The sequence below is a fragment of the Somniosus microcephalus genome, chromosome 5 (assembly GCF_052327205.1).
Source record: "Somniosus microcephalus isolate GS21.2 chromosome 5, FLI_Smic_1.0, whole genome shotgun sequence".
In the NCBI taxonomy this organism is placed as follows: Eukaryota; Metazoa; Chordata; class Chondrichthyes; order Squaliformes; family Somniosidae; genus Somniosus; species Somniosus microcephalus.
In genome coordinates, this window is record NC_140991.1 from 222,383,145 (window position 1) to 222,407,682 (window position 24,538).

Below are 24,538 nucleotides of genomic sequence, written 5' to 3' on the forward strand. Positions count from 1 at the left end.
GGTGTTCAGTTACTTGAAGGTCGGCCGAGGCTGAAGGCCCGATAAATCGAAGCCTCCCCTCAGCTCGTCTCCTCAGTTGGTCTTCCTCCGGTGGTCTTCCCTCCTCCCCTCGTCGCGTCCCGCCTCGCCTGGCCTGAATTGTCCGTGTCCGCCCGACCCGGTGCCGGGGCTAGGTCCAGATGGTGTGGGAAAAGGGCACGGGCAAAGGCCAGGGGGTAAGCACGGGACGGGGGAAGAGCGGCAGCCACGAGGGTGAGGGGCCGAAGAGCAGCACCAGCACACCAACCAACACGAACACCCGACTGAAAACTTGAACTACGAACTGAACCGAACTCCTTGCTACCCAAGGGGGCCTTCAATTATACTTTCGTGAAAAACCCTTATCTGAGCGCCAAATCAGGTTAGTTCTTTGTTTTAATCTTGGCGGGCTATTTTAAATAATGGTAGCAATCCATACTAACTGGTTTTGGATGGCCGGTAATCGCATCTAGTGGCCCGATAATTGACTTGTATTGTCCTGAAAGTTCCTTGATGGGCCTTGTCTGGCCTCGATGGCACGGTTAATCTGTTTCCGATAATATATGCAGACTGCTAGATGGCCTTAACTATAGGCCTAAACTGAATTTAGATTTGCCTCCAATTCGGTCTAATGCATAATTCAGAGTCCTGTCTGGTTCCAAAATACAAAGTCTCTCTTCACAGAAGCCTGCAGCTTGGTTTCGATTTCTCCAAGCTGTCTGCGTTGCAGAGTCCATTTTAAAATCTCACAGGCTTGCTACCACGAGGCACGGACGCCATTTTGGGTACCCTTTTTGATTTTAAACAGTCCACGCAGGGTCCAGTTTATTAATAACAGCCTTCGGGGAAATACAGAAATTTTGCAAATCTTACACCTGCAAGAGAGAGGGAAGTGTGTCAGTGAGTGTCGTGCAATGTGTTTGATGTGGCTGTCATGGTTGAATAGCTGGCAGTGTGTGCAAGCTGAGAGCTGTGGGCGTGAGTCTTCCAGCAGTGGTACGTGTGTGAGGGTGAGGTGAAACTATGCATGTGCGGTATAAATCGTGATTGCTAGAGATTGTTGGTAGGTGAATGATGGGGGTGCAGTTGGTGGAATATGGCAACTGAAGATGCATTCATCGACCTTGAACACTCGTGCGAGGTCATTGATCTTCTTTCGGCACTGCATCTAAGTCCTCGGGGCAACACTGCTGGCCTTTACCTCCATGGCTATCTGGTCCCGCTGCCTTCGCAGTGTCTGTCTGGAGGGCCTCCTGGCTCCCTGTGGATACAGGACCTCTCTCCCCCTGTCCACCTCCTGCAGTAAGACCTCCAAGTGCTGTGTCGGAGAACCTTGGGGGCCCTCTCTCTGGCATGTTGTGCCATTCCTGTTCCTTTTCCAGGTCAAACTTGCTTCTGGAATGACTTCCAGCACCTGCTCTCGTCAAACTGCATCTGCCTTTTAAGAGGTGCTAGCCTCGCACAAACCTGGGCTCCCTGCGAAGCGTGCAGCCACCTAGCAGTGCATTCAACGCTGGGTTGCACGCTGTAATCATGTAAATTACCAAGCAGCACGAAGTTTGTGTGCTGCCTGCATTGGAATCAACAGGCGTGGGGTTTTTAGCTCATATAATTTTGTTAAAAGAAAATTTGTGATGTATATAAATTGTTATCGAGTTTCAGAGAAACTGTTCATTAATGGACTGCAGCGATTCAAGAAGGCTCACCTTCTTCTCCCTTCTTAGGCAGTCCCTCGGAACCGAGGATGACTTGCTTCCACATTAAAAATTAGTTCTTAGGTGACTGATGAGTCCAATGTGGGACCTAGTCTCTGTCACAGGTGGGGCAGACAGTGGTTGAAGGGGCGGGTGGGTGGAGTGCTTGGGTTGACGTGCGCTCCTTCCGCTGTTTGCGCATGGCTTCCGCTTGCTCTCGGTGAAGAGACTCGAGGTGTTCGGCGCCTTCCCGGATGCTTCTCCTCCACTTTGTGCGGTCCTGGGTCAGGGATTCCCAGGTGTCGATGGGGATGTTACACTTTTTCAAGGAGGCTTTGAGGGTGCCCTTGAAGCGTTTCCTCTGCCCACCTGGGGCTCTCTTGCCGTGCGGGCATGCGGACAATGTGACCCGTCCATCGGAGCTGATTGAGCATAGTCAAAGCTTCGATGCTGGGGATGTTGACCTGAGCAAGAGTCGAAGGCTCACCACCACATTTACAAGGGCAGTTAGGGATGGGCAATAAATGCTGGCCTTGCTAGCGATGCCCCTATACCCAGAATGAATAATAATTACTGTATTTGCAATTATGTGCAAATCTTTTATAAATAATACATTTTGTCCCTCAGCCTTACATAACAAGATTTCAGTGCCATTCTCTGCCAGACTTTGACATATGACATGCAACCAATAGACTATAATATCTTATTAAAAAGCTTATGCAGTAATACTTCTTTACGCTTATACCACGGCAACTGGATCCACCCCCTCCCACTCCAAGTTCTCCAGCCACGAGGAGATATCCTTAACCCCGACAGGCAACATAACCTTCAGAACTACCGCTCGCAGCTGCAGAGAACTGTATCCATCTCCCTGACTATACTCTCCCCTATCACTACAACATTCCTTTCCACTCCCCCACTTGAATGGCCTCCTGTACTGTGCTCAGTTTGCTCATCCACCCTGCAAACTTTGCCCTCATCCACACAGGCATCAAGAGTCATGTATCTGTTGGATAAAGGCAAAGGCTGAGGCTCCTCCAGCACTGCACCCGAGTCCTCTTATCTGCCTGACTTGCAGTCACACCCTCTTGTCTCTAACCACTAACCAGACCTGTACCACTACCTAACCTAAGGGGTCTGTCTGCCTCCTGGATCAAAGTGTCCAAGTAACTCTCCCCTCCCTGATGCCCCGCAATGTCTGCACCTTGGATTCCAGCTCAACAACTCTGAGCTGAAGTTCCTCGAGATGCAGACTCTTACTGCAGACGTGGTTGTCTGGCATCGTGCTGCGGTTGTGGCATACCTCCTGTACGGACATCCCTATCTAACCTTGTTTTGTTTTATTTAATTAATTAAAGTTTATGTATTTAATCATATTAGTTTATAGTTTTTTTTTAAATTAATTACTTTATCTAGTTTAAGTCATACGTAGATTAAATAAAAATATTTACCTGCAACACAAACCCCGACACGTATTGGAGGCAAAAAGCACCACCTCTTTCCCCCTCTGCACCAAATTCCCAAGTTTAACACTCTGGTTATGATGCACTTCATTTATGACCAACTCTGTGCGACCACTTATAAACGTCCCAATTATAAATCAGCGTCCCCTTCAACACACCATGAGCAATGTTCCCTCTAATTTTTTTTCGTGCGTAGTCCCTTTAAATTTGGTATCTCTTCCAGCTTGTGAGAGGCCTGCGCAGGATTTCCCCATTGAAGCGCGGTTGCGCACCTTCGGAGAACATTGGCTATGAGTAATGCCATAGGAGATCAGAGATGGCTAGATGTATATTTTATTTGTAACATGTAACATGATTCTTTGTCTGTATTAAGCAACCTGAAAGGCTATACTCTACACTAGGCAATCAGAACAGAGGCTTAAACTGCTCATACTGTTAGTAATGCATCTATAGAAATAAAAATTAACAGCATACCTTTCTATCTCAGTGCCATGAGCCAGTATAGCTGAATGCAAAGTGCTGTAGTTGAATGCTGCAGTGATAGTACCCCTTTATTTGCAAATGATCACCAAAAAAAAGTATTAAAATGCAGTCATATGCAATTAAAAATTGAGATCCTCAGTAAAATGAATTGATTGACACTGGTTGACTAGATTGGATTTGTGTTTAGGTGACAGCTGCATATAGGTAAGTTGCTTTAAAAGCTTATTTAGTTCTATCCAGTCTTCATTAGGTGCTGTCATCTTAAAACACTAGAATTAAGCTCGACTGGATGAACTTAGATGATATTCTAAAATGTTGTAAATCCTATGGGAACTGTAATAGCAAAATCCCATCATAAAATCAGATCACACATACTGAATTATAGATTTTTGTGTGTGTGCGCACCAAGTTTCAGACCTGACTGACAACTCTTTCTGTACCTTTTACATTCATTGTCAAACAATACTTACTAAACTAGGTGAAAATAAAATGGGAATTAATTACTGTTTATTATGAAATAGGCATAAACCATACCATCTATAATTACTGTTAAGTCTGACATTTGCACATATTTCCTGTCAAGCAACACTTGAATACTTCTTGTCGTACCTATTTCCATCACCTACACATCATGAATAAACTTGCGCATTCATTTTACTTACATCAAAGTCAGTCCTCCAAGCTTCATCTCCAAGATCAGTCTCCCAGTTGGACCTCCAAGATAAATGGTGTTGTTCTCCACCAAACCACATGGCATGCTGTACACTTCCACTCCATTGCTGCTGCCAACTCCCACCGTGATCCAATGTAATCTTGAGCCTCCCTAAACACCCAGCTGTGTTCCCACTGTGGAAATCCTACCGTCCCACTGTTATGCTCAGGCCTCAAGCCCCTACTTCACGGCAAGCTCTGGTTGCAGCAGGAGGGGAGGGTGGGGATACCTGTATTACTTAATGTAGTAAGTCACACAACACCAGGTTATAGTCCAACAGCTTTATTTGAAATCACAAGCTTTCGGAGCGCTGCTCCTTCTTCAGGTGAAGAAGGAGCAGCGCTCCGAAAGCTTGTGATTTCAAATAAAGCTGTTGGACTATAACCTGGTGTTGTGTGACTTACTACATTTGTCCACCCCAGTCCAACTCCGGCATCTCCACACCATGTATTACTTAAAGTACTCAGCAGTATTTAATAAAAAAAAACTCAAAAAATGCCTATGTCACCTTAAAAACTGCACAAGAAAAAATATTCAAATTTGTTTATCTTGATTACTTGGTACTGTCAAACTATGTATTGAACAGTAATGCCAAATGAACTGAAGAGAAATATTAAGCTGCCGATGAGATCTGGTGAAGCTGAATAAGTTGAAGCACTCGGACGCGCCCCTTGTTTTATTAAATATTTGCTTCATCACACAGTGCCATCTTGTGAATGGGCATGTTTAGGAGAAGGGATCTTTCATGTAAAATACACCAGACATCATTTCTGGTACGGTGGCTGGGTAGGCAACCTACTCCTGGACCCACAGAAATCACAGAAACCCCACAGTGCAGATAGAGGCCATTTCGGCCCATCGAGCCTGCACCGACACATATCCCACCCGATCCCTGTAACCCCTACACCAACACATATCCCACCCTATCCCTGTAACCCCACGTATTTAATCCCCCTAACACTAAGGGTCAATTTATCATAGCCAATCAACCTAACCCGCACATCTTTGGACCCCAGCCAATGTTACCTCAGGTGGACACATGAAGGTGTGCAAAACCTACTCTTGTGGATTTCTACTGCGTGTTTATCGGTGTGGATAGGCTCCATCCACACACAACACTGTAGCGCCTTGGAACGTTTTACTATGTTAAATGTGCTATATAAATGCAGGTTGTTGATGAAGAGAGAGCCCTGCTTTAGCACAAGACCTCGCCTGGATAGCTTAGCAAAGCATGGCAAATGGCTATCAGGGCATGAAACCTATGGATTTATATTTTAAAATAGCATGTCATTGACATTCTTTTCTGTTGCAACTTACTTTCCATTTCATTTCTGACCTCTGCATTAGAATACTGCTCACAAAAACAAAACAAGAAATGTGATTCGATATTTTACTTTAATATAAAAAGTGTTGCACATGAAAATTCCAGAAGAATTTGTATAAAAAATTTTTAAAAATCAGAAGTGTTATACATATTTTTACATAACCCAAAACCTACATTGCACCTGTGACTTTATACATAATAAACATTCCCAAATGGAACAAAAATATTCAGAAACAATGTTTCATTTAATTACAAGCATTCACAGAAAAAACCCCACTGTTTTTCACTATGAATAATCATATGTACATAACTATAACCTCTGCGAATCCAGGGACCTGGGGGGACTCAACAAAATATCTACATTGTTATTTTTCGTATAAATTTGGACTTGCTTATCCAACAGCTTAAAAACAAATATAGCTGAATCATCAGAGCACACAGGCACAAACAATACAGCATTAAACAATGTGTGGTCTGAGGTGAAATGGGGCAATTTTTAAATGGTTACTTTGCATTTGGAAGTAAATCTGTGGTCAGATGAACTCCAGCCAAATAATTTTTTAAATCGCAAGTTCCATATTTTTATTATTACTGTACCATACAAGTGCCTGGTATTTGTAAGTGCAGTATAAATAGAAATACCACTTGGAATGATGGGATACTGGGAAATAATTTAACTTGTGATATGAGGAAGAACATAACCCACTCTCTCCCATTAGGCCTGCCCACAATATCTTCACAATGCCACACAGTGGACTAATGTGGGCATCTCCCAATTCCCAGCTAGCAATTCTGTACAAAATCCACATCAGAGAGCGTGATTGATTCACAGGGCTGACACTAAAGATGTACTAACATTTTCATTGATTGAACACACAGCTAGAAACACAGACGGATGGTGGTAAAGGACAGTGCTAAGGAACAAAAATATGAAAAGCATCATGGTACTTTGTTAGAAGCTCACAAAGGCTGATAAAAGTACCAATTTCTGTTCCCGCCCCCTTTTTTCCTCTGCCAATTTTCTCCCCTTTCTTCAAAGGCAGTGGCTGATGAGATATATTTCTATAAGCATGGATAGTCCTCTGGTACCTTACACAAGTGGCTGTTCTCCCTCGTGAGTCTAGACATTGAGTATTGGCCATGCGTGAATACATTTTAGCTAAAGTCACTGAACATTGATCAGCAACAGGTGAGAGACATTGAGGCCAATAGCTCCCTTTGTTGAAATTAATAAAGCAATTCCAGACAAGACAGCAAGCTTGGAACAAAGTCTGACTTTGTCATGACTACTGCTGACAGCAGAAGAAATTAATATTTTGAGTCTACTATTTTAACCTGGCCAGCGATTACTGTACACATCCTGAAATCATTCCCAGGAAAGTCTGATGGCATTAAACAATTTCCAGGACTGAAAAAGCAAATAACACTATGTGGTTTGTCTAATGGGGTCAACATATAGTAAAACAAACTGTTTGCTATTATAAAGGTTTGCCTCATCACAGGCAATGTGGGTTCAAATATCCAAAAATAGCATCTGCTGCAACAAACTTTTGGAATCTAGTTAATCAATTTTGATTTTAACTTTAAATCAAACTATGATACTACATGCAATGATGGTCGCCTAGTTCCCGTCTGTATACAAAATGGTTGATTATTTTGGGAGCACATGGTAAAGTACACTTCAGCAACAGTAAGGCAACAATACTGCCTTAACTCCCAATAAATTTTCGTACCCTCAATCACCCTTTCTCGTTTCCTCTCCGGAGGGATCTGACTCGTGTAGGATTGCAGTGCCTCAGGTATCAGTAGCCCTCAAATATCTTGCCCAGTGGCCATTCTGATGACACACACTTTTCAGCAGGGAGTCACTAGATGGCATTCAGGTGCAAAATCCCATGCTGATATTTTTTTCCCTTTTCTAGCATAAAAGATGCGATGGCCGGCTATGGTGACCTGTCACTATTCAAGCCTTTGACTAGAGTGAAAGGGGAGAAAAAAAACTGCCAGAATGGGAATGAGTTATAATAGAGTTTAAAATTATTTCCCTGTATGAAGAAAACCATATCCATTGGTTATTATTCAATAGTAATCTCTCTCTCTCTCTTCATTTACCCAAATTATTTTCTAGTCTTGTAATTTTGGTTGAAGACTGTACTCCTTACCCCACTTTTTCTGCATTTGGTAGCTTTCACATTTGATTTTTTTTTGGCATCGGTGTTAATGGTTATGGGGAGAAAGCAGGGGAGTGGGACTAATTGAATAGCTCTTTTCAAAATGCCAGCATGGTCACGTTGGGCCGAATGGCCTCCTTTTGTGCTGTAAGATTCCATGATTCTATGGATGTTTAGATCATGTTGGGGAAGATTATATAATCAACATGAAATACGGGATTAGCTAGATTGAAAGGGCAGCAGTGTGTGCTGCTGCAACCCACCAGACCCAGGTGGTTAGAACTGTACTTTTTCAAAGATGGAAAGTGAACAACGTGATTTTGTGCAGCACTGCCCTCACCTTTGCTGTTCTGCCAGATAATGACCAGTTTTCAATAATACATATTCTGGTCATACTCAGCTTGCATTGTTTATGTTGCAAAAAAAGTGGGGGAAATTACTAAGATTAAGAAAGATTGCAAATGCTGGCTACCTGAAATAAAAATGGGGAATGCTAGAAATATACAGCAGGTCCCTCAGCATCTGAAAAATACCTGTTCATGTACAAGCATCGACAGTTTTTTATTTCAGGAACAGGATTACAGTTTCATTAAGGTTTACTTTGGAATCCTGGCTTTCAGCATTTTTGATTGGAGTCGAGAAGCACTCGACTTTGTGATTAGCTATTTAAATTTTTTTTTAAAACACAATCTAGTGTTTGCACACATCTATCAAAAAAATGTTGCGCTCCCTGTAAATTAAAAATTTATTGCAACAAGCTGAACTTTTCATAGAAATAGAAATGTTTAATTATAATAAGCAAGGCCTGATCTTTTTTGTTTTAGGCACTGAATTAAAAAAAAATCTGAAGAAAAAGTGGGGTATAGCAAGTTTAACACAAAAAATGGTCTTTTAACTATCCTGACAAATTATACTGAAATGCATATTCAGGTAAATCACAGCATCACAGTTCCAGGATGCATCAAAACTTACTTCCCATCTCTGCAAAAAGTGTTTTTTTTGGGTGGGGGGGGGGGGTGGGTCTTCTCAATACTAATGCCATATTCAGAATTGTTAATACAGACATTGGTTTAATTATCAGATATTTTATGGAGCAATTCAGGTAATCACCTGCAAGTGAAAAGCTGGACATAATTCTTATGGTTTCGTTATTTCGGAGTTTAATCTTTCACACAGAGTCTCCAGTTCCATTAAACAGTTGCTTGCCACAGAAGGGATTGGTTCAGTGACTGATGCATTCCATACATGTAGGGCCTCCAGGGCTCCCTTTGGATTACTAGGGGCCAGGTCGTAAACTGCATAAACTGCCGATAATTGTACAGGCCACGGGACACCTGAAAATGTTGCAAATCAGAAAACATGATCACCAACTGCACAATATATAATATGCAACGTATAGTCAGTTCAAAACATCAGATACAATACATATTTTCTTCTATTCACAATCAGTAGTAGTGACTTTGGACTAGATCATTTTCCTACAATTCGCACTGTGGGTATCAAGAAATCAAGACCTGTTAAAGAATGTCCAATACATACAGCCTAAAGATGCCCATATACTCCATCAGTTGTGGAATAGATTTTCCCTTTATACCAAATGTTGGCTCCATCACTCTTCAGCCTCACACTCTTTATTCAGTTAAACTTAAGTTCTAGGAGGCAAAAGGATATTCCCTAAACCACCCAGCTTTCCACTCACTATTTGACAGCTTAAAAACAGGCAAGAAAGTTGCATGTTGCAATGAACAGGTCATACAAATAAAGACATAACATACTGATGAAACATGAATAATCAACAAAGGAACATTTAAGTTATTTAGAATATTTTTTTTCATTAATACATAAAATTTACAACACAAGACTGCCTGCGTCTCCTATAATTGAAAATATATATTTTACAGTTGTATATATATTTTTGCTGCCCAAAGTCATACATGTAGAATTTTTAAATTTAATTTCCCAAGGTAATCAAGTTAGTGATCACAGACACATAGAAAACGTGCTGTAAATGATTGAGGAAAAGGGACATCTACTTTCCATTCTCCAAGGAGAGGGCATAGGCAGCATTAATGAGATGTATGAGACGCTGCTACTGGAGTGCCTTATAATGCCACAATCACATTGGTGTAAACTAGTCTACATAGGAGAGAAGTCAAAATTATTAGGTGTCCGTTTGGCTCAGTTGGTAGCACGTTTGACTCAGGCTGAGAAGGTTGTAGCTTCAGGACCCACTCCAAGACTTAAACCGATAATCTCGGCTGACACTCCATGAAGTAATGCATTGTTGGAGGTGCTGTTCTTGGAATGAGATGTTAAGTCAAGGCTCCAATTGCCTGTTCATATGATTAGGAACATAGGAACAGGAGTAGGTCATTCAGCCCCTCGAGCCTGTTCAGCCATTCAATTAGATAAGGACTGATCTGTACCCTTGCCTAACAAAAATCTATCAATCTCAGTTTTGAAATTTTCAATTGACCTAGCCTCAGGTTTAGGTGAACTTTAGAAAATAGCATGGCACTATTCAAAGAATAGCAGGGTCTCTTGCTATAAACCTGCCCAATAGTTCTTCCCCCACCAAAAGCAGATTAACTATTCATTGCCGTTTTGTGAGATCTTGCTGTGTTCAAAATGGCCTCAATATTTACCTCCATTACAAGCCACTGCTCTTCAAATAATTTTATATGAAGTACTTGGAGATATTTGACAGACATAAATGCAACACTTGTATAAATGCAAGTCTTTATTTCTTTTATAGATATAAAATTAAATGTACTCTGACTTGCTCTTAACTTAGTGCCTTTATTCTTTTAAAAGGTATTGCTCCTCCATTGTGAAGTTAAAACAAGTTTTGTATTTAAAAAAAAGATAAAAACAGAATCTGATTATCGTTTTAAAAAATTCAGTCTTGGGATGTGGGCATTGTTGGCAAGGCCAGTATTTATTGCCTATTCCCAGTTTTCCTCGAGAAGGTGGCAATGAGCTTTTTCCGTGAACCACCGTACCCCACGTGATGAAGGTGCTCCCACAATGCTGCTCGGGGAGTTCCAGGATTTTGACCCAGCGACCATGAAGGAACAGCAATACATGTCCCAGTAGGGATGGTGTGTGACTTGCCTGGTCCTTTTAGGTGATGGAAGTCACGGGTTTGGGAGGAGCTGTTGAAGAAGTCTTGGCGGGCTGCTATAGTGCATCCTTAAAATTTATGAATATGATTAAAATTTTGCACAATGCCTGGATAAAATTAATTTGCTCCTTTCTGTTGTGCATAGGGCTTCGTTTTAGGCAGTGTATATATTCCTTTGACTAAAAGAGGGAACACAGAGCTCCAAAGTAAAGGCAAAAGCACTTAAACATCTGCAGTAAACGATAAAACAACCCCAAGGTGTACCAGCTCAGAAAGAGAAAAGGTGTTTCCTCATTCAATGAGCAAAGAGAAATTCTACTGTGACTGTGTGCTACAGGTAACTTGTACTGTATTTGCCACACACAGCGCTGTAGGGAACTCAGGATTCAGAAGCACAATTTTCAGAAGACATCCTATTATTTCAGTGACCATGTCACCATGCATATTTGTGTGCAAACAAAACTGCAACAGAAGTGTAGACTTTGAGTATTTTAATACTGATTTACATCACCACAGTGCCAAAAAAACAGATCTTGAAGAGTCTGCAGCATTTTGTGAAGATTATTTTGAATATCATAAGGGCAGGCACTGAAACAATTCTACTGGAACAGATCCCCTAAATAAGGGAATTTTACCTTTGAAGACCAAAAGATGCTAGCACCGCTACTAAATGACCCCGAAATGAAGCTCTATATGCTTTTTCTACACTCAGATTACAACATTTCACAACTTAATCTTCCTAATGTATAGCACGCCACTGATTTTTAAGTCCATGACTGCATTACTGATATCAGGAGACAGCATATGCTGAGGCTAGAGCAACCAACTGTTCTCCATGGATCGACTCTGCTATTAGATGTTCTTTACAGTGATCCTCAAATCCAGATTTAAATTAATGACTTTCTATCAGATTCCAGATGATTATTCATACTTCAAAGTTGTCCCAACTATTTTTGTCTTCCTGTAGGATATGTAGAACATGCGTTCCAATTATACTCAGTCCCTCTCCCTAATCTCTTCTGCCATTAAACTGATGAATGTATTGGTGGCACTTTCTGATCTCACTCTGATCTTGAGAATTTTATTGATTATGCTTCCAATGTACATCTATTTTTTGCCTTTACATGGTCCATCTTGGGCATTTACTTTTTATTGCTGGGCCAATCTCTCTCTCCATCTCTGGCAATGGGTTTGCCACAGACATGTAAAACAAGCTCACAGACTCCTACAGCTACCCAAATTATGCTTCTTTCCATTTACTTCTTGTAAAGACTCTGGCTGATTTTTTCTAGTTTCTCGGTCTTCAACCCATTTGCTCTGATGTTTTGGCACCAGGCCTTCTGAAATGTCCTTTTTTTTTTTCCTCAGCCAAAGATGTTGGCCTTTCTTTCCTCTTTTTGGGCAGTCTGCTGCATTATGTCTTCTGATTTCCAGTATTGTAATTACCTCTCAATAGCTGGTTTCATGCCCTTTTACCCTCTAATGTCTTTTCACTTTTCCTCCACCAGATTTAACCCCTTTCTATGGAACCCTCAATCCATCATTATCTTACTTTACCCCAACCATTTCTTTCCTTCCATCCTATTATAAAGCTCACTTGTCTTCCAGTTTTCATTACTGGCCAAGGGTCCCATCCAAGACATTAACTTGTTTTTTTCTCTTTACTAATCTAATTTAATTTTTTGATGAAGTAACAAGGAGGATTGATGAAGGGAATGCAATGGATATTGTCTACATGGATTTTAGGAAGACGTTTAGCAAAGTACCACATAGAAGGATGATTAACAAAATTGAGGCTCATGGAATAGGTGGGTCAGTGACAGCTTGGATAAGGAATTGGCTTAAGGACAGAAAACAGCAAGTTGTAGTAAATGGCTGTTTTTCAGACTGGAGGATGGTAGACAGTGGTGTTCCCCAAGGGTCAGTGCTGGGGCCACTGCTTTTTTTGATATATATCTAAATGACCTGGATATTGGAATACAGAGTAGAATTTCTAAATTTGCCGATGACACCAAACTTGCAGGTGCGGCAAACAGTGAGGATGATACCAATCGACTGCAACAGGACATAGAAAGGCTAGCAGAATGGGCAGACAAGTGGCAGATGGAATTTAATACAGAGAAGTGTGAGGTGATGCATTTTGGCAGAAGGAACAGGGAGAGGCAATATACACTTAATGGCACAGTTTTAAAGAGTGTGCAGGGACAGAGGGACCTGGGAGTTAATGTGCAAAGGTCCCTGAAGGTGGCAGGACATATTGAGAGTGTGGTTAGCAAAGCATATGGATCTTGGGATTCATAAATACAGCTACTGAGTACAAAAGTAGATAAGTTATGCTGAACCTTTATAAAGCGCTGGTTAGGCCACAACTGGGAGTATTGCGTCCAGTTCTGGTCACCACACTTTAGGAAGGATGTGAAGGCCCTTGAGAGGGTGCAGAGGAGATTTACCAGAATGGTTCCGGGGATGGAGGATCTTAGCTACAAGGACAAGTTGGAGAAGCTGAATTTGTTTTCATTAGAGCAAAGGAGGTTGAGGGGTGATTTGATAGAGGTGTTCAAGATTTTGACGGGTTTGGATAGGCTAGACGGGGAAAGGCTGTTCCCACTAGTTGGTAGTACAAGGACTAGGGGACACAGATTTAAGGTTTTGGGCAAGAGATACAGGGGGGATGTAAGGAAAAACTTTTTTACGCAGCGAGTGGTGAGGACCTGAAACTCGCTACCGACGGAAGTGGTGGAAGCGGAGACACTCATTGTTTTCAAGGGGAGACTGGATAGCCACTTGAGGAAAATAAACTTGCAGGGCTACGGGGATAGAGCGGGGGAATGGGACTGACTGGATTACTCTACAGAGAGCTGGCATGGACTCGATAGACCGAATGGCCTCCTTCTGTACCGTTATGACTTTATGACTACTGACACAGACAGGCCTACAGTGCATTCCAGCATTTTCTGTTTTTATTTCATACTCGACACCAGGCTCTGGATGCTTTTTACTAGGAAGGAAAAAATATTTCCTAGTCTGCTCTAGAGTATATATAATGCATATTTTCTCAGAAAGATAAGATACTTTTACAAACTATAGTGACGGATTACATAAGATTGGAATTCAACACAAATACAATCGCCTTCTGACAGGCCTGTACCAATTTCACCAGAAAATGTGAATTCATTGGAGGAGGAGTCCATCGAAAAGCAAGTGCTGGATCAGCCTGAGGATATATCAGATAGCATTACACACCATGGCAAATTGAGAGTATATTTCTGCTTCGGATCTACAGCCAAGGAAAGACAAAAGTTTTTCTTGCTGAATAAAATGTGTAATTTTATCTGACTTTGGCATATAGCAACATTGGCCCAGAAAGAACATTGAGCAACAATTCAGAAAACAAGACCGAATGATCAATGGGGTTTAACATGTTTGACTGATCATACCGATTTAAGCTTAGCTTCTAACAGAGAAGAGCTGTTACCAGTTTATTCTATTGATGATTTAGTAAACAGGGCTTCTGTGCAGAATACAAGCAATTCTTGAAGTCACATGATCAAGTGTTTAATAGTCTTCAAAATTTAAGCAAGAAAGCTTTTTCAGAAATCAGAGTGAAATATACAGGGACACTTACCCTCTTGAAAAGCCTGTTGGAGGAATTTGTTTATCACTGTAGCAATGTTTTTTACAGCTATTGCAGATCCCTTCTTCAGTCCTTGCTGACCCAAGCGTCCTGGCAATTAAATAAAACCCAGTTCAACATAAATGAGTGTAGCAACACAATTCTGACCAGCACTGATTTGTAAAGAAAGACAGACTTGCATTTCTATAGTGCCTTTCACGACCACCGGATGTCTCAAAGCACTTTACAGTCAATGAAGTACTTTTTGAAGTGGAGTCACTGTTGTAATGTGGGAAATGCAGCAGCCAATTTGTGCACAGCAAGCTCCCACAAACGGCAATGTGATAATGACCAGATAATCTTTTTTGTTATAGTTGGTTGAGGGATAAATATTGGCCAGGACACCGGGGATAACTTCCCTGCTCTTCTTCAAAATGTCTTAAAGGCGGCCCATAATATTGAATTATTTTACAGATTGATACAGGATTGCCAATTTTACATTGTCACTTCCCCTTCCCAAAGAAAATCTTGAAAAAATAGTTCCTATTTCTGATGTCAAAATCAGGCAAGTGCATCAGCAGCTCGCAATTCCTCTCAGCAAAGAAGATATCCAGCAATCAGTCTGAGCATAGACCAACAGAAATATAGTAGTGACAGGCCCACACCTTTAGTGATGAAATCAAATGAAACAGAGCAAAGTTTTCACACAGAACCATCACTCATTATAATAAACTGCCAGGGCCATCCTCAAGCCAGCTCTAAATGTACACTACCTATTTCACTGCAATAGCATATGCTGTATGCTGCAATGCAAGGCCTGTAGTACACTATAACAGGAAAATAATTACAATAAAAGTTAATATTAAAAAATCTGCTCTCAGCTATCCAGACTGAAAAGGACAAATACATGTCAACAATGGCAGTTATACTGACTTTTCACTCAATGTAACCATGCATGCATGAGGGGGCATCATGTTATCTTCAAATGCACCATAATTACTGTTCAAATAGCAAGAAAGCAGAGTCAAATGTTGATCTCAGGGCAAAAGTGTTGAAAATAAAGGTTTCAATGTTTGACAGCACATTATCAGAAACTTCACATGAACATTGGCTAAACCACCCAAGTGCCTACCCTTGTGTGTTGTTAGTTGGTATGCTTGCTGTGGGATGAGGGTGAATGTGAGGGGTGGCTAGTGAGATGGGGATGTGATAATGTAGATAGAGAGGGATGGGTGGAGGTGCAAGGTAAGTTGGTGCGAGTAAAGATGTGCAGGAGTAGGGTAGGGAAGGCAGAGTGATGGGGATGTGATGAGTGGCACAGCTGGATGAGGTTGCGTGTGGCTTTGCAGTAACGTTTCGTGATCTACTGAGATCATTGAAAGGTTTGCGCCACTGCAGCCTGGTCCTCCTGACGACATCCCTACTCGTGCTTTCCTGTGTAATGTGTAATCAGGCTGCGTTGATCTCTTGGGGAGGTCTCTTCCGCCCACGGGAAGGGAAGAGAACCTCCCTGCGTGCTGTGACCCCCTCCATAAACATATGGAGGGAGTCATGGGAGAGTCTGGGTGCAGCCGTGCACCTCTGTGCAGTGCTCGTCAGTGTTTGCAGCACCTCAAGGCTGTAGAACACGGACAGCACAAATGTCAAAATCAATGTGGACATGGTCCCTTTAAGGAAACCAGCTGATGATGCGTCATCAAATGACATAATCAGACCTGCTTCCTTTTAATTGGCCGGGAACCTTGCAGGGCGGGCTTAACAAGACTTATCAACGGAAAATTCTTCTCAGCGCGGGATGGAGCCGGGAGCAGGGTTGCAACCCGCCACCTACCTCGGCTGCACTGAGCCCGCCCCTATATGTGGCAAAATTTGTAGTACTTCATGATTAGCAGGATCTTCAGCTAATGCAAATACAGTTAGCAATCAAGTTAATTACCAATAAGTCTCATGACGCCTGCAACCGTGGCATCCTGAATGTGAAGAACATTTTTATGTCCTTTTCTGCGTTTCATCCACTTATCCATTATAGGCCATACCTCCTTCCTAAAAAAAAATATAAAACCATAGCACCAATTAACCACTATCAAGAAAGGAAAATGCACACTATAAACTTTCCAGTGAAAAGGTGAACAGCATTGTACAGGGAAATACTATCAAAGAGAAGCACTTAACTTCTTACATGTCTGACATTTCATTGAACTGGAAGCAAAGTGGATGTACTTAGTTATATCATGCAAAGGGATATTTTACAACAGTGTGCCCACTAGCTGCTGTTAATTTCCTTATGGTCGTTTTAGAGGCTGGCTGTTAGCCATATATTTCAATTGAACATCCATTTAAAATGTTAAGTATGAACAATTATTAAAACAAAATTGTCATAGCTTCTGGAGGACTCTGTAGAGCAATGGATTTCCAGGTTGATAGCAAGGCAATGTTCTGAGTGGATTTCAGATAACATGGCTCTTAAGTTGATGCTTCTGTGTAATTGCAACCTTGAAAATGCTGCAAAAACATTCAAGTTATTAATTAAACTGGCTTGTGCTGGGTACAGCTCCAGAGACCTTTGAAGCCCTCGACGCTCACCCAAGTGACCACCAGACATCCAAATGTATGTACATTCCAGCAAGTGTCACTGAATAGCAATCATGAGTGTGAACCCTGCCTGATTTTTATCCTGTTCTAGCTTGGGGTACTGAGGCTAATTGTAGCACCTAATTGAGATTAGTTAACTGTATGGTTCAGTTCCATATGGCTGTTATAAACTAAACCATGAAGCGAGTGGTACCATGTAGTCTTTGCCTTTTCATGGTAGTGGGTGTCGTGGCAGAAGCTGATGGGTTGTACGCTGATGCATGGTGGCATCCACTTGAAAAAAATGATTACTATGTAATCACTGACTTTTTCAAGTAAGTTGATCACCAGAAAATAAGGCCGGATTGTTCGGGGAGGTGGGGGGTTCGCAGGCCCTGCTGATTTTACTGGCAGGGCCTAATTTGAATGTGAGGCCTCAGATTCCTGCCTGCAGCCAGCCAGCTTGAGAGGCTGGCTGGCTGCAGGCGGGTAGGCCTCAGTTGCGAGATCGGTGGGAGTGAGGAGTGGTGAAGAGAGGATTGAGGGGTTTGCAGGATTGGCAGGCGATGGGGGGGGGGGGTGGTCGGGGATCGGCAGGCAAGTGGGGAACGGTGGGGGGGGGGCAGGGTGGTAAATCGGGGATCGCGGGAGGAATCGGCAGGGGAGCCGAAGGATCGGGGCCGACCTCAACATCATCGTTGGTGGTGGTTGGGGGAGGCCTGGGAATGCGATCGGAGGCCTCATCGGGGGGGGGTCTCCGATTGCGGGGGGTGGGTTAGGCAGGGACCCTGGATCCAGGAAGTAGGTATAAATCCACTTACCTCCTGGATGCAGCAGTCCCCGCCTCTGTTTAAGTGCCGGGTTTCATGAATTGTGAGAAACCTGTCCCCAGGCAGTGAAATTCAAAATGGAGGGGAAAATAGAGGCTTCCAGCCTCGTAACAATATTTAAATTGAGATAACGCTCCCTGGGAGCAGGTTGGTCGCCTGCCCCCGGGAAAACTGGAAGTGGGCGGATTGGAGGTGGGATCAGGCCAGGATTCACATTTTTAACAATTTAACTGCCCCCATGCTCCAAACCCACCCAAGCTTTATGGGAAAATTCCGGCCTAAGAGTCAGCGTATGTTAGAATTAATTAAAAGTTATATGGTTATTTGAAATCAATAGTATTTTGTTAGTTTTCCATGTCTTGGAGCTCATTAGTCACAGCATATTGGTGAAGTACCTTATGAAACAGTCATGTGTCCATGTCCACTGCTGTTGGGAACACAACAGATCGATGGCGTAAATCAGCTCCCACATATCACCGTTGAAATCCATTCCGTATTCATTACTGGTTTGGAATCTTACTTTAGGACTCTGCTGCATTGCTATAAGGAAACTCGAAACCAAGCAACTTACATCCAGAGGTGGATTCTAGAAATCAAACATTTAAATACAAAAAATTAAACATTTCCAGTATTTTGAATATATAGCTTCATTCATATACGGAAATTGTGTGTTGTAGTGGACTAGCTCACTATCCTTTTACCTCTGGAACTTGGGATTGAAATCAGATAAACAGGTTGGGTAAAATTTTCCCTCTCTGATGCGATGATGCCCAAAAGCCATTTGTGGCTTTCCTCTGCTTCAATTATCCCAATAAAGACTGGGATACTAACAGTGTAAAGGGCAAAGAGGGGAAGGAATTCTGGAAATGTGTATATGAGGACTTCCTTGATCAACGTGTTTCCAGCCCAACGAGGAAGGAGGCAGTGCTGGATATAGTTCTGGGGAATGAAGTGGGGCAAGTGGAGCATGTTTCAGTGGGAGAACATTTGGGGAACAGTGATCATAATATCAGGTTTAGAATAGTTATGGAAAAGGACAAGGTACAATCAAACTTAAAAATACTTAACTGGAGGAGAGCCAACTTCAGTGAGTTGAAAAGGGCTCTGGCCTAGGTGGATTGGAATCAAAAATTGGTAGGCATATCAGTAATTGAACAACGGGGGGCCTTCAAGAGGAGATGATTCAGGTACAGAATAGACACATTCCTATGAGGGGAAAGGAAGGGCATCCAAAGCTCGAGCTCCCTGGATGACCAAGGGGCAGAATTTGTGTTGGTATGATGGCACACTCGGAGTACACAGTCATACCACCTTTGAGATGGACAGCACGTTCGTGTATTTCGGCATGTGCCTGCGCATGAGTAAAATTCTGAACTTGTGACCTATCAAGTTCCGACTAGACAGATCTTCCGCTCCGACTGTGAAATCCTTATTGCTGGCGCAGTGTTGGGCTAATTGCCCACCAATTGCGCAGTAAAATTTGATGGCTGGTGCAAACAGGTGCAGGAGCGCAAGGGGAGGGGGATATGCAGCAGCTTGAAATATACACCTCTCATGATAAAAAAATCTTCAAAATAAATATCTATATCCAGCGACCTAGCTCCTGATCCCAACACAACTCTACCAAGAATGAGAGACTAATTGATTTATTAATTTACCAGGGTGAGTGAGACTAAAAATTCATGAATGGGCATCGGATATTTCTGTTTCCTGATTGGAGCACCGTCCCACGTGATCCCAGGTACACTTATGCACACGGTGCACCCATGGTATCTGTGGGCCACTTCACTGCACTAGACTCCGCAGCGAAACAATGCAAGTTTTCGAAAGAGGCCTCGCACCAGGTAAATGCGGATTTCTTTCGGAGGTCAGCGGCGTACTCCTTAGTTATGCCGACGACCGCAATTTCAGGGCCATAGATTTTAAAATGAGACAGAAAAAGGAGGCTTATGAAAATTGTACGGTTCATAATAAAATAGAGAACCAAGCTGAACACAGAAAGTACAGAGGAGATCTAAAAAAGGGAATAAAAAGGGGCAAAGAGAGAGTATGAGGATAGATTAGCGGCTAACAGAAATGGAGACCCAAAAGTCTTTTATAAACACAAATAGTAAAATGGTAGTCAAAGGAAGGGTGGGGCTGATTAGGGACCAAAAAGGAGATCTTCTTGTGGAGGCACAGAGCATGTCTGAGGTACGAAATGAGTATTTTTCATCTGTCTTCACTAGAAAAGAGGGTTCTGCCAATGTAGCAATAAATAGGAGGCAGCAGTGATTTTGGACAGGATAAAAATAAAGGAGGTACTTAGAAGGTTGGCAGTCCGCAAAGTGGAAAAGTCACCTGGTCTGGATGGGATGCATCCTAGGTTACGGAGAGAAGTAAAGGTGGAAATCGTGGAGGTTCTGGCCACAACCTACCAATCCTCCTTGGATATGGGGGTGGTGCCAGAGGAGGATTACAAATGTTGCACTGTGAGGGAATAAGCCATGTTTCAGAAAGATACACAATATGAACAGAATACTGATATTATTAATACACGATATATATACTGGCTTAAAAAACTAAAGCCTCAGAGACACAAGCTGTAAAGCCTCGGAGACATAGGCCTAGAAATTGTGCATAGCCCAGCTTGAGGCGTTAGAACTGGCGCTGCGCAAAGTTTATAGCCAGACGAAACTTATCGCTGCCTGGCGCGATATTGGGTTGCATCGCCCCTAAAGGTGATTGAGGCGCGAATTCAGGCGTTACACGGGATTCCTAAGGCGCTAAACCTCCGGCGCAACTCAATATCGGAGCGGACGGGCTCAGCGCAGGTGCTCTCAATTACCGATGACCACGAGACTTCCAGGCGCCGGCTAGCTGGGTCATTCTACAGAAATGGTGGCATTCCTGTCTCTCACCTTTGTAGCAAGCAAAATACTTTAAATGAACTTAATGATCACATGTAATATATATTTTTGATAAATATACACTGTTCTTTTAATAATAAAACATATTTGAGTCATGTAATGAGCAATGCTTGTTTTTTTATAATTTATATAAAATACCAAATGCAAGCAATTTGCTTGTCACTCAGACCATGTATGGAAGTTTAGAGACATATTCTGAGTTTAAAAATATATTTTTCTCCTACTTTAAATGTCATTAAGTAAACACAAATGTCACATTTATGGAATGGAAACCTAAAAAAACTAAAATACCAACTAAATATTATAAATAATATAACGGCAATAGCGGTAACCCCATGTTATGTCATTGGTGTTACTGCTTCACAAAACACACTATTTTGAAAAAATGCAATGACTTTTGGAAGTACTTCCTGGTTCAAGTGGTCATTGGAGGAACTGCGATCAACAGAGGCACATGGTGAGTCTGCTGTCTCTCTTCATTTGTTCTAAATTTGATGATTTATTTGATAATTTTATGCGAGGCTTTTAAGTATGTCATTGGTGTTAGTCATTTCATAGGAAGGGAAATGAGAAATTGATCATAGAAATTGATTAAATTAGATATCTGAATGATTTTAATATGATTGAAGACATGTGGTCTGAGGTACTGTGGTGTCCATTTTGTAAAAAACATTTTTTCTGCAAATTGTCATTGGTGTTACCGTCATTGGTGTTACTACTCCTCCTGGACACCAATGACAATCAGTAATACCGGTGACGTTTTTGTGTGAATGAGCTTTTATAAAAGCTTCAACAAAAGTTATTAGGGCAAAATAGCACATTGTTTCATTTTCATAACTTCCTATTGTTATTGTTCCTTTTGTCAGGTATGGCGAAATTGAGTGCAGCTGAGAAGCAGAGGCTTTACAGAGCACAGGGATGCAGACCCTACACGTAGAGCAGAGTACTTAGAAAAAAGGCGTCAGGGTTATGCCAATGATACAGCAACAAAAAAGAAAGAAAATAAATGATCTCAGTGAAAGGGCAAAGAGAGGTCAGCGCAAGGCATGGCGAGTCAACCAGGCAAGACACAGGCAAGATATGAGAGCAGGAGAGACAGTCTTGACCCCCCCATCATCTCCAGAGAGTTCACCCAGCATCTCAAGGTAGAACTGAAGACATTGGTGTTAGTCATTTCATAGGAAGGGAAATGAGAAATTGATCATAGAAATTGATTAAATTAGATATTTGAATGATTTTAATATAATTGAAAACATGATTGGATTACTATTCTGACATATTACACCAATATATTTGACAGACAACTATGACAAGGGAGGAGAGCGTGCAGGAGAGATGCACAAAGGAGCCAGAGGAAAATTCAGAAGTTGGAAGATAAGCTTGAGGAAAGCAAACGACAGTGCAACATGTACAAGAAACGTTATTTCCGTTTGCGGGGTAGAGTTGCAAATTCCGAAAGCCCAGGAACGAAGACAAAAGAGATCCTCCAAGGTTACACAGTCCACTCTCCAGTCAAGAAAGCTCTGAAATTCCACTTTGCTCTTGTGGGAGATTTAAAGGAAATGTACAATGCAGCCAAAGAAACAAAATCCAAACAGGTTTTTGCAAACATACTGATGGGAAAGCTGATCAGAAAATACAAATTCCAGCTGCTGTGCCAGAAGTGCATTGGCTTCTCATGCAAAGCTTGGAGAAAACCAAAGATCAGCTCTCGAGAAACCACCACAAACAAGAGGAAGACTGTGAGACAGTTCTACCTAAGAGATGATGTCAGCAGACTGACCACAGGAAAGAAAAACACAATCACTCTCCAGAAGGTGAAGAAACAGAGGAGGTTACTCTGTGACTCCCTGCTCAACCTCCACAAGAGATTTGTTGCTGAGCATGGAGAACAGATTTCTTATGCCTTCTTCTGCAGGCAGAGACCCTTTTGGGTTGTGACACCAAATGAGCGGGACAGAGAAACATGTCAGTGCAAGACTCATGAAAATCTTCAGTTTATGGCAGATACACTGTACAAACTTGGGCTCTGAGTGTAAAAACCTGGATGAAATGGCTGACAGCACCGTCTGCAACAACTCAAAGTCATGTGCCTATGGTGAATGCCAAGAATGTGAACGCACCACATATCCCCTCACCGAATCAACATCAAATACACTGGTAACTTTAACCCAGTGGCGTCTGGAGAAGATTGACCATTCCAAACCAGGTGAAGAGTCTGAGAAGAGAAGAACAATCACTGTCAAGAAAGATGTGCCAATAACAGAGGATGAGCTTGCTACCCATCTTCAAGATAGGCCCTTTAAGTTCCGCAGACACATCTTCAACATCCGCTGGCAGTACAATGCTTACAGAAATCTAAGAGAGAACCTGACCTCCAAGGACTGCCTTATACACATAGATTTTAGTGAAAACTACACTTGCAAGTATGCAAATGAAATCCAGTCTGTGCACTTTGGGGGTCACATCAACAAGTGACCCTCCACACTGGTGTTCTCTATGTGCAGGACCAGCCCCCCATGCCCTTTAGTACGATCTCCCAAGTAGAAGGCACGACCCAGTCGCTATATGGGCTCATCTTGACCCCATCCTGGAGATGGTGAAAAATCAGTGCCCTGAAGTCCAGAACCTTCATTTCTTCAGCGATGGCCCTGCCACCCAATACAAGCAGAAGGGCAATTTCTACATGATTTGCTCAGAACCTCACCAGAAGAGCTTCCCCAAAACCACTTGGAACTTCTTCGAGGCAAGCCATGGGAAGGGTGCTCCGGATGGGGTGGGGGGTGCATTAAAGAGGTCAGCCGACATCTTGGTCCGTCAGGGAAGGGATATCCCAGATGCACTCTCTTTCTTCCAGGAGTTAAAGGACTCTGGAACGCAGGTGAAACTGTTCTATGTAAGCGAGGAAGATGTTGAGACTAAGGCACAGGAAATGCTGGAGGTGCCTCTTGTGGCAATAAAGGGGACCATGAAAATGCATCAAGTTTTGAGCATCACACCTGGCATCCTCAAATGCAGAGACATCAGTTGTTTCTGCCACGCAGCAGAGGGCGTGTGGGATTGCCCATGTTACAGTCTCCAAGAAATCATTGTAGGAGCTGTGCCGCCTACAGAACGTGACCACTCCGCTCCACAACAACCACACCGACCTGATGTCATTGAGACTCACCATAGCGGGCAGTGGTGTATTGTGAGGTATGATGACCAGACATACCCTGGCATTATACTGGAGGTGGAAGAGCACAACATAAAAGTCAAGTGCATGCACAGGAATGGCGTGAACAGGTATTTCTGGCCAAGCCCAAGAGATGACATAAACTGGTATGGGGACGACCAGATAATGTGTTTCATGCCAGAGCCAGTTCCTGTGAACAAGCGATCAGTTCAGGTTGACCAGAAGATCTGGACATATTTGAAGGGGCAGCTGGATGTGTGACCACAAGTCAAAAAACAGTTGCTGGAAGCCTAAAGTTGATGTAAAGACAGATTACTTTGTTTATTTGTGATCTAATGAGTATGTTTTATATCTGGCTCAATTAGGATAGAACTAGGCTACATGTTTTATGAGTTTCTATGAAAATGGTGATGTTGACTACGATGTTGATGACAATGTTCAGACACAATCA

At 42.4% G+C, this 24,538-nt stretch overlaps 1 protein-coding gene across 1 annotated transcript in view; it reads right to left on the reverse strand.

Moving 5' to 3' along the window:
* Positions 1 to 5,746: 5,746 nt before the first annotated feature.
* ice1 (KIAA0947-like (H. sapiens)) overlaps positions 5,747 to 24,538 on the reverse strand; it is a 160,586-nt gene continuing 141,794 nt past the window's right edge. Inside the window, exons 16-19 of the mRNA XM_085988719.1 lie at positions 18,399 to 18,589; positions 16,539 to 16,645; positions 14,615 to 14,713; positions 5,747 to 9,199 (exon numbers count right to left, since the gene is read on the reverse strand). Of these exons, the coding sequence (XP_085844845.1) occupies positions 9,003 to 9,199; positions 14,615 to 14,713; positions 16,539 to 16,645; positions 18,399 to 18,589 (594 nt within the window). The 3' untranslated portion in view covers positions 5,747 to 9,002. The remainder of the gene's footprint in view (positions 9,200 to 14,614; positions 14,714 to 16,538; positions 16,646 to 18,398; positions 18,590 to 24,538) is intronic.